Here is a 15471-nt window from a genome sequence, read left to right as displayed (position 1 = left end):
CTGACCCTGCCTTGGCAGTTGGCTTGGCCTGGATGATCTCCAGAGGTCCGTGCAGAAGGTCACCAGTTCCCCAGCTAGGGTCTGGGAGTGCAGGTGCTGGCCATGCAACTGTGGTTTGCTGGAGCTCCAGTCCTTAAGACATGAGGTGTTACAGAGGCCTGTAGTGAGATGCAGGGGTTTGGTGTAGGAAGATGCAGGAAAACTAACTTGGCCTAGTTTGTGAACTTGTATCAATTAAATAATTCAGTACCTGTTGCTTTTAAGTTACTTGGCCCCAGCTAAAGAGTAATAAATACTAGACATTTACTACTTTAAAGGTATTGCTAAGGTAGGATTCCATAGCAGGAAATCACATCTTCCTCAAACTTGGACCAAAAAACCCTCAAACACAACTTAAAATTGCATTACCAAATTAGGCATTCTCCCAAAATATTCTCAGGAAATTCAAGATGTCTTTTCCTGTTTCCTGGTGTAAAGTATGTATGTGGCTGAACTGTAGAATCAAACGTCCTTTTTTGTTTGGATGAGAACAGATATTTCCCACAGTATTCTGAATCACAAGATGATTTGCTGGTTTGGTGTGCTCTTGGGATAAACTCTCAACATCCTTTGTAGATTGGTTCAGCTAATACTAAAATAAAAGTGTAATACAGCATGGTAGGCTCCAAAACGCTGAACATTTTTACTAAAGGAATTGAAAGCCTGCTGAGAGACCTTAAAATAGGAACACCACAGATTGGCTGAAGGGAATTCCAGGTCTTGCCTGATCTAGAGCTTTTGTTTGTTGCAGATAAGAATGATTCCAGGCATATTCAAGTATTAAGCCTTTCTTTAGTCACACATGTTCCTTTTGCCCATTGGTTGTGATGCTGCAAGGCGTTGACTTCTGCCGCAGCGGGACACTTGGGCAGGTGCCTTTGCCATGTTATCTTGTTGACTGGCAGAGTGAGGGACATCACACAGCAGAATCCTGCACTGCAATCAAGAAGGGATTTCAAGCAGAAATTAGATCAAAGAGCAAGGAGATATTCCTCATCACAGGCTGTTCACAGTTTATAGGTATAGCTCCTGCTGACTGTATCATTACATGAATAGACTTTGTACCAGAGTAGTTTAACTTCTACCTGGTTAAAACTAGCAGAACTTTACAAGGTAGAGGAATTTGTGTTATTTACTGAAGTATATTTGTTGTAAGTGGCAAGGATACTAAAAATTTATAGCAAATAACTTGGAAGTTATTGAAAGTTCTTAACTAAGCAAGGAGGAAACTTTAACAAGGAATGTTGTTATGTTCATGTTAATTTTGGTGCAGATAACAGAATATGGGATCTCATTTGCCAGAACTGAAAGGGTCCAGATGGAAAATACCCTAAACCAGAATAACATGCATATGGGTTCTCACCAGATAGTTGACAGCAAAGCTTATAAAAAGCCCATGGAAAATGAAAACAATACAGTAAAGAATTCTGAGTTCTTAATCCTCTTAGCCTGACAGATTTTTAAAAACACTTCTTTCTTTCCTCTTGCTTTTCCTTTTCTTTCCCACTCTGTTCCACCTGTGCTTTTATTTCCCCTTTCTAAAACCACCTGTGCAACTTTTCTTCATTAGTTGCTGATATTAAAGCACAGAATTCAGCATGTTTATTAGACCAGCTTAATTTTTATACCACTTCATTTTGCTCACCTACGGTTACTGGTGTTTACTGCAGAAGTTAGCTAAATTCCCAACTTCGACTAGGCAGCATCAATTTGGTGTTTTCTTCCTAGTTGATGTAACCAATGCAAAGTCATCTAAATTGGCTACAAACAAACAAACAAACTGAAAATGGACATGCAGTGCCTAAACAGTATTTTGAATCAAAGTGAAAGTAGTGGCTCACATCAAGTTGAATCAAATTAAGAATTTTAGTAAAAGGTTTTGAACCAGTTTGGCTGAATTCTGTTTAATGCTTTACCTGATATTAGTGACATAATTTTGACTTTTTAGATGAGGCCTCAGGTGGTCTAATGACAGTAAAACTTACATACAATATCTCCAAAGTTCTGCTGTAAATGACGCATAACATTCCTTGTATTTCTGAAGAGTCGAACCAAAACATACAGACACCTGTGATTTATTTTTAATGTAAAATGGAAGAATATAGACTTCTACTTTCATATGGCAATAAAGAGATATTCTATATATTTTTTTCCATTCCTGATTTGCCAGAACAAAGGCTAGGGCCTTTGATTTAGACTCAGTTAAAGGGGTTAAATTAAAAAAGCTTCAAGCTAAAGCGTAACTGGTAGACAGTTACCTACCCAGTTACACTTTAGGGGGCTTTATACCCAATTATGCTTTATAGGGGCCTCACTGTGTAGATTCTCTGCCTTTAGTACAGCAAATCTCATGCACGTGCCCTTGTTAGGTCTCAACCAGAAGGCAGCATCCTTGTCAGGTCTTCAATAACTCTAATACCTGAAATTATCTTGTCTCACTTTCAGTGGGATTCGTTTTTCAATGATTGCTTTTCTGGTTCTTACAAAGAATCACCCATTCAAAAGTCCAGGAAAAAGAATAATCCTTTTCATTATCCAAATCCATTAGCAGGTGTTTTCCCTAAATTTTGCTGTAACCTGAGTTATTTTTTGTTAGTTTGATTCATAAAAATAATATTTAAAGTTTTGTAGTTGTCTTTAGTCATATCCAGCCCAGAATTCTTTTCTCCAGTTCCTCTCTACATGTACACTGTGCTTTGGTCTTTCCAACAAGCCTTTTTGTCTCCCTAGACTCTGTTATGTGGAACTTTTCGTTTCATTGGGAAAGTTCTCTCATTTCAGAACTTTAACTGCATATTTAAAGGTAGCACTGAATCTATGCAGTCTAAACTCAGTACTAAACTCAGTTCAGTAAATGAGAGCCTTTCGCTCTTCATCCTTATTCTGGCTTTCTCACCTCAGCCTTAGTTATGAGGGTTTGATTTTTTTTTTTAATTAACCTTTTTGAAAAAGAAAGGTTTTATTGTGTTGCAACACAATTTACAGCTTATTTCAAAGTAACTGGAACAGATGCAAAATAGTGTTGAACATTTGTAGAGGAAATTAAAATAATAACGAAGATGTCTGTTGCCACTTTACGTACAGTCACATTCTGAAGTGACTCATTGTGAGAAAATAATATTTAAACAATTGCTGAATTTTCCAAAGAAAGCATAAGAGGGGTATCTTTCCTGAAACAAACTGCAACAGCTACAAAAAAGCTTTGTCTTTGTGAATATTCAGTTATTACAAATGTAAAAGGAACTAGATATGAGAAAATACTCTTTTTTTTTCCCAAGAGACGTAGCAAAAATTTATGAGTAAGAACAAGATAGAAGAGAAAAAAATCAGCTGATTGAAGAATTTTTGTGTAATTAAGACTAATTCTATACTGGACAGGCTAATACAGGAAGTAATGAATGGGGAAAGGAGTTGTGTTGAATAAGAACTGTATTCAACATTACCCAAGTCAGAAATGTGTGTGCTTTTTTAACACTTAAAAACTGTTTTTAATGGACTTTTTTATGATGGTATCAACAGGCACTTCTAGAATTCAATTTTGGTTTCATTTTAAATAGAATTCCTGTTAATTAGTAAGCATAACACAAATTAATTTTTAAGTATTTCAAACTTAGTAACACAAGAAACAACACAAGTTAGTTCTGCAGTGTGGGATGACAGGGTAGGGGGTGGGAGAAGCTTTAAATAAATGTCCTGAAAGAAAAAGAACATCAAACTAAATCTGTCAACATAGGGATAGGTGGACAAATTAAAACTTACAGGAAGACAAATTTATAGAATAGCAGGTAATCAGTATTTTGGATTTTGACTTCTATTTTATAATATAGAAGAATCAAATTACTCTCTAAAAATAATCTAGCAATTTAATGGTACCTTGAAACATACTAACTAGTTTTTTGTGAAAAGATAAATATCCTGGATTTCCTAATTCAAAATTTTTTACAAATACAAACATGTTGGAAAAGAAGTCACATCTCCAAGTTACAGGCACCACTTATTTGATTAGATGAAAGTCTTGTTCTTGTAATCCTTGGTAAGTATTTTCTGTAGTGCAGGAGATAATGAAAATACATATCATGTCTCCAAATGAAGGGGGTTTAGTTTGAATCAGACTGTAACAAAACAGATCACTTCATTCCACTCAGTAGCGTTCTATCTGTCAGGATATAATTATGCACACTTTGTCCTGTGTGGTCACAGGGTCCACAGTTCTGAACAGTGCCATCAGTACCATCAAATACGAAAATATTGTACTTGAAAATTTATTTTCAAAGAGTTGGCCAGAAAAAACAAACAAACAACAAACAAACAAAGGAAGGACAAACAAATTGGTGAGTCTACAAAAAGACTTTCAGTATTATTATGAAATCTGAATAAATATGGACTGTTAGTTACACTGTCTCACTTCTTTGAAAAGTGTTATTTCACTGTTAGCATCTTCATTAAACTAGTTTTCAAAAGCCAGTAATAAGTTGTAACAGAATTACAAATTCATGGTACCTTTATTAAAAAAGAATTTTGTTCCACTTTCCTCTCCTGCTGCCCACCAAAGTGAAGTGTTCTCTTCACACATACTTTGCTTTGGAAATGGCTTAGTGCTACAGTGTGTGGGGGGAAAAAAAGTCTTTTTTAGACTTACAGGTATTTTGCTTTGTCTACTCTTTGGTCTCTGGTTCTTTCCCAACTTCTGTGTTCTCTGCTTTTTCCCCTGGTAACGGACAGAGGTTTTCTAATCTGCTTCTAATAAGCCAGCTCCTGCTCATAGTTTAACATTATGTAATGTTCAACTTCAGCAACTATCACAAAGTAAAATCCTGGAGTTAGTACCACATTCAGTGCTGCACAAACAATTCTGTGATTTTATAGCTATATTGCATTCAGTGACAGTTAACGTGGGACAAAATGAATGTTTGAGCTTTGTGTTTGTAGTACCAGAGGAAGTGTTTATTACTAGGCTGGCTCTGGAGAACGGCACTTTCCTTAACACTTTATAGACAGGGAATAGCTTTTTCTGTTTTCTGTGGTAGTTGCACATATTGGCACCTGCATTTTCCAGCTGAAAGTCATGTAGGTATAAACAAGACACAGACCATAAAATTTTGGAATCACAGAATGCTTTGAGTCAGAAGGGACCTTTCAACATCTAAGTCTGTTATGTACTGTCTTGGCAGTCTGACTGCCAAGGGCAGGGACATCTTTCACTAGGTCAGGGTGCTCAAAGCCCTGTTCAACCTGATCTTGAACACTTCCTTGAATGGGGCATCCAAAATGTATTGTTATCCAAAACCTATTTCCAACCTATTTGTTTTCTTAAATTCTATCCAGATTTTCTTGCATTTAAGAGCTACATATTGTTGGGAATATTTTTGTACATTAAGTCCAATACTGAAGTAGTTAAAAAAACCAATCAGTATTTTCTCAGGTTAAGAGAAGTTCCTTCAAAGGTACAGTATAACAAGAATACAGACCTGTACTTTGCTGTATTTTCTCCTATTACATATAACTGAAATTGGAAATCTGATTCACCACCAGAAAGAGAAGATTTGTTCGTTAATAATTACACAGTACTGCTATTCACCACAGTGGCTGAGGAAAATTGCCTTCTCTCCCTGTTTTCAGTCTGTGTTACCATTGTCTAGATAGTATCTAAAGCAAGACCCAAAAAATTTCCATGAGGAATTGGCACTGTAACAAAATCCAGTAAAGCAGTATAGAATTATTTTAAATTATTTTATTACTATTAATATTCAATGCTTAAAGTACACTGAGCAGACTGACAGAGTGGGAGTTTTCTGATACTTCAAAAAGTACTTTGAATGGTAGTTAGTGAGACATGAATTTTGTTAACAGCTGTTTTCATTGGAATTCATCAGAAGTAACTTCTGCTTCCTCTTGACTGGATAACACCACCAATACTGTTATCTAAAATGAAATTATCAGCAGATAAATAACTAAAAGTTACTACTTCTCTGGGTGTATGACATAGGTAGGCAACATGGTTTTACAGCATCAACAACTCGCAACATGAACATGGTAAAAAGTTATCAGCACCTCACATTTTGCCCTTTCTATTAAAAAGTTCACCATCTACAAAAACATAGGAGGTACTTGCCATTACTGTCATCTGAGAAGGTGCTGTTAATACAAGGCTCACCATTCTAATTTGTCATGTATCCTAGTAAGCAGTCTAAAAACAACTGAACCATGACAAATATGAACTTATTAATATATTGAAAAACGGTCAACAACTATACTAGTACAACACACAAAAGACATTCTACAAATTTGACTACAATATACAAACAAGGATTTTATTATTTCTAAAGCCCAGTAACAAATTATGGTTTTATTGCATTGTATAGCAACATGTTCCATAATGTACTAAAAAGAAAAGTAACTAAATGCAGACTACCTCTTATAAAACTTGCGAATATATGCATTGTAAAAAGTTGGAAATTTACAGGGGTCTTCTCCCTTCTTCCCACTGCTACAATTTGCCACGGATAAGTGTTTGCCCACATAAATACATATCCTAAACTACATGCTTCTGTATATACTACACACAGAATAGCCTTCCCCATGCTCTTTTATTATCCAGTCTCTAGAATCTTCATGTTCACAGTTTGATAGTGTACTTTATGGTAATCAATGTGCAGGCTCATTATCTTGCCTAGAGGGAAAGGGCTGAGCCCTAAGTCACTCTGAGAGTAGCGGTGTGTGATCAGCATCTCTCTGTAGGAAGGCATGGCACTGAGTGGAAAGAAACAGAAGCATCCATTGGGAAGAAGAACCTTGTCTTGCTGAGCCTTAAAAAGAAACACCAACAGGCTAAGATATTGGGTATGTGAGGTATTGTGCTGGCATTGAGAGGTATGAGACAACAGAAATGGAGATGAAACTGAACCTTCTTTTCTCCTCCAAATGAATAGCTCTGTTGTACATCTAGATTCTGGCAAGAAGGACATGAAACAATTAAAAACTTATACTAACGGTTGTGTTTTGTTTGTTCAGTTGGTTGGGGTTTTTTATGTCAAAGCACAGAATCACAATAGAGACCACTACTTTTTCCCCTTGAAGTGTGTAAATGCTCTTTCAGCTTTAGTAAGTAAGTAGCTAAAATAAGTTAGTAACTGGAAGTGTGGCACTTTTCATTCAGAATCTCCCAGAAACTTTTAAGAAATCAAATGCATGGCATATAACAAAGCTGTTAGCGACAATAGATTTCAGATGCTTTCAGAGAGCAAAATTCCTTTGCCTTAACCATAACAGTTTGACATTGTAGATACTGAAATTGTTAAAATCCAGAGAAAACAGAACAAGAATTTAAACCATTGGCACACCACTGCTACAGCTACAGCTATAAACAAATGTCTCTCACTTGAAACGGGGATAGAGATAGAATATATTCCTGAAGAACAGTTAATACAGTAAAAATATGATGTTTTACAGCTATCTGACATTGTTCTGTGTGTTCACAATTTTTCAAATGGTCTACTGACAATTGCATAAACATTATCAGATAATATGCTTACATTTACTGGATGACAATAATTATTTAGATGACTCTCCAAGAAGGCCCTTCAATTTCTTCTTCAGCTCTCTGCTGGTTTTCTTATAGAAAAATAAGTCTTTTTCCAGTTGCTGGATTTTTACTTCATATCCTTTCAGGGTTTCTGCAATGCCTTCACTATTTTGTTCTAGGAGAAATAAAATCAGTTTAAGAACCAAGTATCTGTCTCAAAAATCAAGATGCTCAACTAGGCAGAGTATCTTGATGGCAGTTTGCTTGCAACGTGCATGTTTTAACTAACATGAAATAAGATCCAAAAGGCTGTGCCAATCCCACCTTTAAGTTGTAATAGTATTTAGAAGATCAAGATCAACAGAACCGGTATCTTATGACTTTTCAGTATCAGTAAATTCAATATGAAAATACAACAATTCTGATACTGATTTAAAAAAATATTCTGTTTTGCATTCATACAGACACCATGTATCTGTTCCTTGACATCTTACATAGCGACAGAATTAGTGACAGCCAAAATATATCTCTGAACCTTATTATTTTCTTTAGTTGGAATACAGTATTTCTCTATTAATGACCAAAGAAAATATTTGGTGTATAATCCCCACCCCAGAAGAAAATACCTTTGAAATTATTCAGTATAAACTGTATTTTTTTCTCATGTTCTTGGCGCTGGTGTGTCAGCTGCCTGTCACACTGCAACTTGATGTGTTCAAGTGCAGATTCTAATTCACGCATCATGTTTTTCTGATGTAGGGACTTCATTTCCTGTTCTTCAATCTGCACTTGTAATTTTCGTTCAGACTCACGAAGGCTAACAATCTTAGAAAGAAACACACTTATTTTGATTTATCAAGCGGTTTTAAGAAAATCTTTTACTCTTCAGCCTAATAGATTAAAACATATAAAAGCACTAGATCTCTGCAAGTAATCAAGCTTATACTGGAAATAGACTTGCCACTGCTACAGGTTGCCTCTTCAGAACTAAAATGCATACATTTTGATCACATGGACTAGTGGATTTTTTTAATACCCTATGCAAAATTTAAACTGAAAGAACATTGCTTTGCGGACTTCCAACTTGCATCCCACAGACAACTTTTTTATAAAATTACCAAAGGTTCAACCAAGGTCACAAAGACACCATGTCATAATGCATTTAATATTTGTGTTTCCAAATGTCAGTATGATTCCCAAGCACGTAGCTGCACACACTGCCAAGTCTCAGTTTATACTGGGGTTGTGGTTTGATAATGGCTAAAAGCTGGGCACTCACAAAAAACTATTCACTCATTTTCCCCTGCTATACTTTAGCAGAGGAGGGGGAAAGTTGAGATAAGGACCAGGAGAAAACACTCTAAGGGCAAAACGGTCAAATTTAAATGGTATAAAGAAAAATTTATTAACAGTATTAAAAGAGGATAATGAGAACTAAAATAAAAGTTTTAGAACACTCTTTTTCTCCCCTTCCAACCCCTTCCTTCCTTCCCACTGACAGCACAGGGAGACATGGTATGAGAGTTTTGCTCAGATTTTTTACTTGAAATCTTTCTTCAGTTCACTTAGGGAAAGGATTTTCTTTTGCTATGCTGTGAAGTCCTTCCCACGGGAGACAATTCTCTGTGAACTTGTCTAGTGTGGTTCTAATTTTCCCAAGTAGCAGTCCCACCCGACCTGCTGTAACATGAGTCCATCCCACGGTTAATGCAGTCTTCCCAAAACTGCATAGCATGGGTCATTTTAGTTCATGGGGTGCAGTCTTTTAAGGATAAGCTGTTCTAGTTTGAAAGCAAGGGCTCTCTTTCTCTATCTTCTTTCTCTGTTCAAGTTTCCAACTAAATTACAGATTTTCATCATCTACTTACTCCAGCATGAGCACCTTTTCTCATGGGCTGTGAGTGGATCTCTGCATCCCCCTATGCACTTCATGGAATTACGAGGAAAGTTTGTTGTATTATAGTCCTCACCATGGCTTGTAGAAGAATCTCAATTCTGATGTTTGGAGCACCTCCTCATCCTGGAGGAGGTTTTTCACTGACTTAGTGTCACCATGTTGTTCTCCTCATGTGTCTTCACCTCCTCTTTTCTGACTCAGAAGAAAATTGTTTTCTGCAGGTTTGTTTTTCTCAAGTTCTATCCATTGAAAAGGTCTTACAGAGTTTTACTGTGCTAAAAGGCTGATCTTGTTTGGGCTCTGTATTGAGGAAGTGCTCACCATGCCCCTCACTGTTGGCCATGTGGGCAATGCCAGCCACTGCAGTGCTGGCACCATTCAGCTCCTCTCCTGATGTGGGGTGCCAGCAAGGAGACGCCACTACCGCTGTCCCTGCCCTTTTGCCCGCAGCATGGCTGGCTGAAAGTGGCCAAGCAGGCATAATTCCCTGTGGACTGTGCCAAGACAGCAGTGGCTGCACCAGAAAAGAGAAGCTACAGCCACCGCCCCTGCCTTTCTGTCCACAGCATGGCAGGCTGGAAGTGGCCAAGGAGGCACAGTTCACCACTGGCCACGCTGAGGTGGCAATAGCCACCCCGGCTCCCCCAGTCCTTGGAAAAGAAGAACTGCGCACATTTTTTTTCCTTCTTAAATATGTCATCACAGCAGCATTACCAACTTCTCTAATTGGGCCAGCAACATGTCCATTGTCAGAGCCTTCAGAGATTGGCTCTGCTGAACGTAGCAGAAGCTTCGAGCAGCTTTCTCTCTCAGAAGCTGCTTCTGTGGCTTCCTCTGCCCCTCTAAAAGCCAGGCTGTGTTAAACCAACACAACCAGATTTAGAAAAAACACAATAGGAATAGCAGCCTGAACTTTATGAAGCTTTCTGAAATGCTGCAGTCAGGAAGAATTTGAATACAACACTACTATTTAAACACGTTGTTTCTCCTTAAGTTAGCAACACAGAGCCCTGGAAAAGGGCAAGGTAATTTCCAGATTTGCAGTAAGTTTCTAGGTAATCTACCAAAACAAGATATACAAAGTTAACCCAAAAGTATCCTATTTAAGTTAACATAAAAATTAAAAACAATTTAATAGCAGATCTATGCAACCTGAAGATATATTAACCAAAAGCTTAAACTTCTTAAATTTATTTTTATTTCCTGCCACCATCTCAATATCTAGAATAGTATTAGAAAATGGGATAAAATAGTATTCATTAGCCAAAACAAACCTTGTTGAAATAACTGATGATGATAGCTCTGAGCTCAGCAGCAGACAGGGAAACCAGTTTCCCTATTACATTATGCTTGCTCTGTGAAAGATTCTGAGAAGATGACCAAAGTGCGTGCTGGCGATTATGAATACTTTCATTCTTGTAATCAATTGCAGCTACAAGGGCTTCAATTCCTTCTTCTAGCTGGAAAAGAGTATGTTCTTCCTACAGAGAAACACATGAGTGAGATCTTCACACAAAAAAAAAAAGCTCAGAATTAATCTTTCAAGACATCTTTAACTTCATTCTCAAGAGTGAACCTAAAGTTTATGGTGAGATGAACTGGTTGTAGCACAGACAGTGGAGGGGAAAACAAGAGGTAGAGTGCAAATCTAGAACATTTGTCTTTTCCTGCCACAATACAGAGGTTGATCAAATGGCTCATCACAAAATCAGAAGTCATGTTTCTCTTTTTATCCTTCCCTCATCCTCACCACAGATTGACTTTTGCTTTTTTTTTTTTTAATGTACTAGCTTTCTGTTGTATTAATGAATTAATCAATCAGTCAGTAAGGAGTTTGGTGACTATGATTTGTGTATGGAAGTGGCAGAAATGCCTGGCCTGAAGCACTGCAGACTTTGATGAGTGTGGCAAGGAGGGGTCTTTCTGGAACATTATCACCTCAGCCATAGTCTCATATTGCTTCTCGAGACCTAAACGTAATCTGTGCACTTTATATGAATTTATTTTATCTTCAACATAATGATACTGATAACTCCAAGTAATGGGCCATCCAGGTAACTTATTTTCACTATAGGACTATGTAGTTCTTCAGGTAAAGTGTGCTTTTTTCACAAGTTTCAATGACAAAAAATCAAGGGGGCGTCACTATGCGAATACCTTGCTTGTTCTATATCCTGACATTAAAATACCTCCCTGTGATAAACTGATTAACTTCTGGTTCCCTTACTTCTCACTGTATGACTCTTAGACCCATAGAGTTTAGCAAGACACAATCTGACTTACGTTCCTCTGATCTTAAACCTCATTCACCAGTACATAATTAGTGCTATCATAGCAGAACTCTAAAATTGCTATTTACAAAAGTATCCAACTTCTGCTCCTTATTTCTAGCCTACCTGATATTTGGAGACATTTTAGGTTCTGACTGGAATTCTTTATTATCAAACAATACCTAAAACCTGTATTTATCTCAGAGGTGTTCACTTACTTCAGTTGACAACACTTTACCATCTTTCAGTTTCTCATCCATACTATTTCTCCTTCTGAGCAGCCGATCCCTTTCCATTTGGAGAGCCTGAATTTTTTCCAAAAGGTCTGACTTATCAGTGGTGCTGCCCTGAAGCTGCATACTTTTATCACACAGCTCCTGATCCAGCATACTTAAGCGGGTAGACAATTTCATACTGTCTTTGTTCAAAGCCTAAAAAAAACGACAGCAACCACAGATGTAAAAATCAGATATGCCTTTCCAGTAAGAAAAAAGTAGGTGACACTGTCACATTCTGAAGTGAAAAAATTGCTTGTTTCTTGTAATGGGACCTCATTTACTATGAGTGGACAGATAGTGGACATTAAAAAAAAAAAAAAGTTCAACATGTAGTTTTCTACATAAAATTTAAAGGCACTAGTCATTATATGTAACAATGATACTTTTTAATCACTCTTTCTACTGGAAAGTAAATTTTTCAAGACATTTCCCCGCTGTGTTCTCTAGATAGCAGAAAGACTTAGTCATATTCATAAGTAATATATCACAAATATCATAATCATATCATATCATTTAATATTCTGCAATTACAATTCCACAGTTCAGAATTGTTTGATTTTGGTTTTTGTTTCAGTGTTGCAATTTTGGGGGAGGAAAGTGAATTAAAATGATTGTCTGTGTTAATTACAATTTAAATGTCAATTGGTCAAGCTACATAATATCTGCATCACAGTGGTATAGACACAGGAGGTCCCTTGAGCCTCCTCTGCTATCTTATCTGCCCTCCCCCACCACCAGTCTTTCAGTAGGCCTTATGACTGTGATGAGTTTTTGTTTTTTTCTTGAATCACCTGGCTAGATCTCAGTTTCTTGATTTCCAGGTAGCTTTTCTCTTGCAATAATGCTTCTTTTTTTGCTACAATGGCTTCTCTCTTCTTTAAATCTTCTTCTAGTTCTGCTAGCTGTTGGTGCTGTTGAAGAATTCTTTCCATTTCTTCATCCAGCCACTTCTTCTGCTCTTCTAATTTCTAAAGTTTCAAGAGAGATCCAGAGAGCATTAACCAATTTCTTCAGAATTACTGATAAAACTGTAGAAGACATTAACATTTCTAATGTCAGTATTAATTCTGCTACAGAATCCTTACTCAGAATAATACAGAAACTGGACTGACTTAAAAGGGGTCTCAACCATATTATGTTGCTACATCTCATATAAACAAACTTGTATCAGATGCAGTATCTTTTCTAAAAAATATCTTTTTTAAAACTATTTACATAAATAGATGCCATCTACCCAAGCACAGCAATTAGGTTTCGATGGTACCATGAAAATTCAGCTAGTCCATCCTCATTGCATTTTAGTGGCCCAAAACCAGCTCTTTGTTGGACCTGCAAGCACGGTCCATTATAAATTTCTTCTGAAACCACCGTTTATCAGAGGATATATTCCTCCTAAGGCTAAAAAGTTTCCTTTATTTAACTTTTAAAATTTCTTTTCACCTTTAAAGACTTAGGGTAATTCATATTTCAGTGTCCACATCTGAAATAATGTAGGTGGGACTGCTACATAGGATACATGCTTTTCTAACCTTGTTATCAACAACCAAAACCAGAGACCACTGTAATTTATGTCAGAGTAGAAACCAGAACAGAATAAAACAACTGAACAACCCCACAGAACAATTAAAACACAGCACATCAAGGTCACCCTCAAACCTACCGAATAACCAAATCTGCTGAATTCACAGGTTTCTGAATCAGTATTTTTGACGAATTATAGGGGAAAAAAAGAAGACATTAAAAGCCCTCCTTTCTTTCATTCAAAAAGAGTACAGTACAAGAGCTGCTAGGCTCTAATCACAATTTTTGCTAGAGCAAAAAAAAAAGACATAACTATGATGGAATACTCTTCATACAAATAGTTTACAAAAATAGATTACTAGAGATGAAGAAAGATTTTTTGTTTCTTAATTGGAATATTTGGAATATTTGGAATAGATTAACATATTTGGAATAAATTAACTACCTGTAGTTTCTGTGGAGCTCCCACTGAGTTATTTTTCTTCTTTTTAAAAGCAGCAATTTCTTTATCCTTAATTTTAAGGATCTTCTGTTGTTGCTCCATCTTAAGTTGAAGTTCCTTTCAACAAACAAAAAGCACCATTTTTCCTACATCAGTCAATCAAATACATTTCATGTGAGAGTCCCCCCAAGATATAATCTGAAATACTAACTCTAAATTTATTTATAAAATTGCAATTCAGAACTAGACACCAGGTAATAAAATGAAAAAAAAAAAAAGCTGAAAGAGAAAGGCAAAATGGAGATGAATGTAATATGTTTGTAGACAATTTCTTTGGTGCATTTATCAAGAAATTCATTAAGGAATTATTGAAAATAAGGGAAAGCCTGGTAGTGTAGTTTATTGGGAAAGCAGGGGCAAAAATTATTCATCCTAATCTTTGTCACAGGGAAACACGAAGAATCCTACTTTAATTTGTTGCTGGTCCTGCTGAAGCTCTGCTTCCAGTTGCCTCTTCTTTTCCCTCTCCTCACACAGTCTCTTCTGTATCTGGGATTGCTGATGCTTCATCTGAGCCACTTTCTGCTCAAGTTCTCTTGCTTCTCTCTCACTTTGGTTAGATAATGAAGCCAAATTCTTGGTGTCTTGCTGCTTCCTCTGTAAGGTCTGAATGTTCATGTCAAATTTCAGCTTAAGAGCCAGGAAAACTTGTAAATAAAATATGACTCAGCTTCATTCTTTATTTCACTGAATTCTCAGGGTCACCAAGATTTACTAACTTCTGCCCAAACAATCACTTGTTATTACTGTAGTTTTGAGCCATCTGGTGAAGTTGGCACAGGCAGAATTAAACATGAAAAGGTATGGTTCATGATTGGCAATACAGTAAAAGTATCTAGTAAAATCTAGCAGACACCACAGTTCTGGAAAATTTGCTGAGACACAATGGTGTTAGAATGCTGGTGCCAGAATGCTGGTGGTCAGAATGCTTTTCCTGAACTCAAGTCAATAAGCAAACTCCCTCTTTCTGTATGGAACTTTTCTGACCTGTCATTCTAGGATTGAGAGGCACAGAGGACCTAAGCCGACCCTTTATAGAATACTAACTTAGATATAGCAGAACTTAAAAATAGAGGATCAGTGTCAAACAAATATGCCTGTGTGGGCCTGATCTTGCAAGGCATCACAGGGATTTCTTAGATCTACAATTTATATAGTATTTCCATAAAACATCGATTTTATTTACAGCAAGTAATAAATTTGTAATACCCTCTCTTGGACAAATTCCTCTATTGGACTATATACAATGATGTATGGAAATCTCATATCTCCCAATACTTTCTTAGCCTCTTACATACCAAGAAAGTATTTTATGTATCTAACCATGTAGATGTTAACCAGCATTTTGAGTATAATAGTGATAAGTTTCCAACTAGCTACTTCAATCTGACCAGCTTCCAGTGTGTAAAACAGGTAAGAATTTTACAGAGTGTTAAGGCTCA

General features: G+C 36.7%; 1 protein-coding gene across 4 annotated transcripts in view; it reads right to left on the bottom strand.

Annotated features, from left to right (window-relative positions):
- Nucleotides 1-18: 18 nt before the first annotated feature.
- KIF27 (kinesin family member 27) overlaps nucleotides 19-15471 on the bottom strand; it is a 33048-nt gene continuing 17595 nt past the window's right edge. Inside the window, exons 10-17 of one of the 4 annotated variants that reach the window (XM_038125372.1) lie at nucleotides 14438-14635; nucleotides 13973-14086; nucleotides 12798-12974; nucleotides 11947-12159; nucleotides 10733-10939; nucleotides 8188-8386; nucleotides 7572-7736; nucleotides 19-6988 (exon numbers count right to left, since the gene is read on the bottom strand). In XM_038125372.1, the coding sequence (XP_037981300.1) occupies nucleotides 7591-7736; nucleotides 8188-8386; nucleotides 10733-10939; nucleotides 11947-12159; nucleotides 12798-12974; nucleotides 13973-14086; nucleotides 14438-14635 (1254 nt within the window). In that variant the 3' untranslated portion in view covers nucleotides 19-6988; nucleotides 7572-7590. Of the gene's footprint in view, nucleotides 7737-8187; nucleotides 8387-10732; nucleotides 10940-11946; nucleotides 12160-12797; nucleotides 12975-13972; nucleotides 14087-14437; nucleotides 14636-15471 lie in introns of all 4 variants that reach the window. The other 3 variants (XM_038125373.1, XM_038125375.1, XM_038125371.1) reach the window with 3 other exon arrangements.

Source organism: Motacilla alba, chromosome Z, assembly GCF_015832195.1.
Source record: "Motacilla alba alba isolate MOTALB_02 chromosome Z, Motacilla_alba_V1.0_pri, whole genome shotgun sequence".
Classification (NCBI taxonomy): domain Eukaryota; kingdom Metazoa; phylum Chordata; class Aves; order Passeriformes; family Motacillidae; genus Motacilla; species Motacilla alba.
Note: the sequence above shows the minus strand (reverse complement) of the source record. Positions and strands in the feature narration are given on the sequence as shown.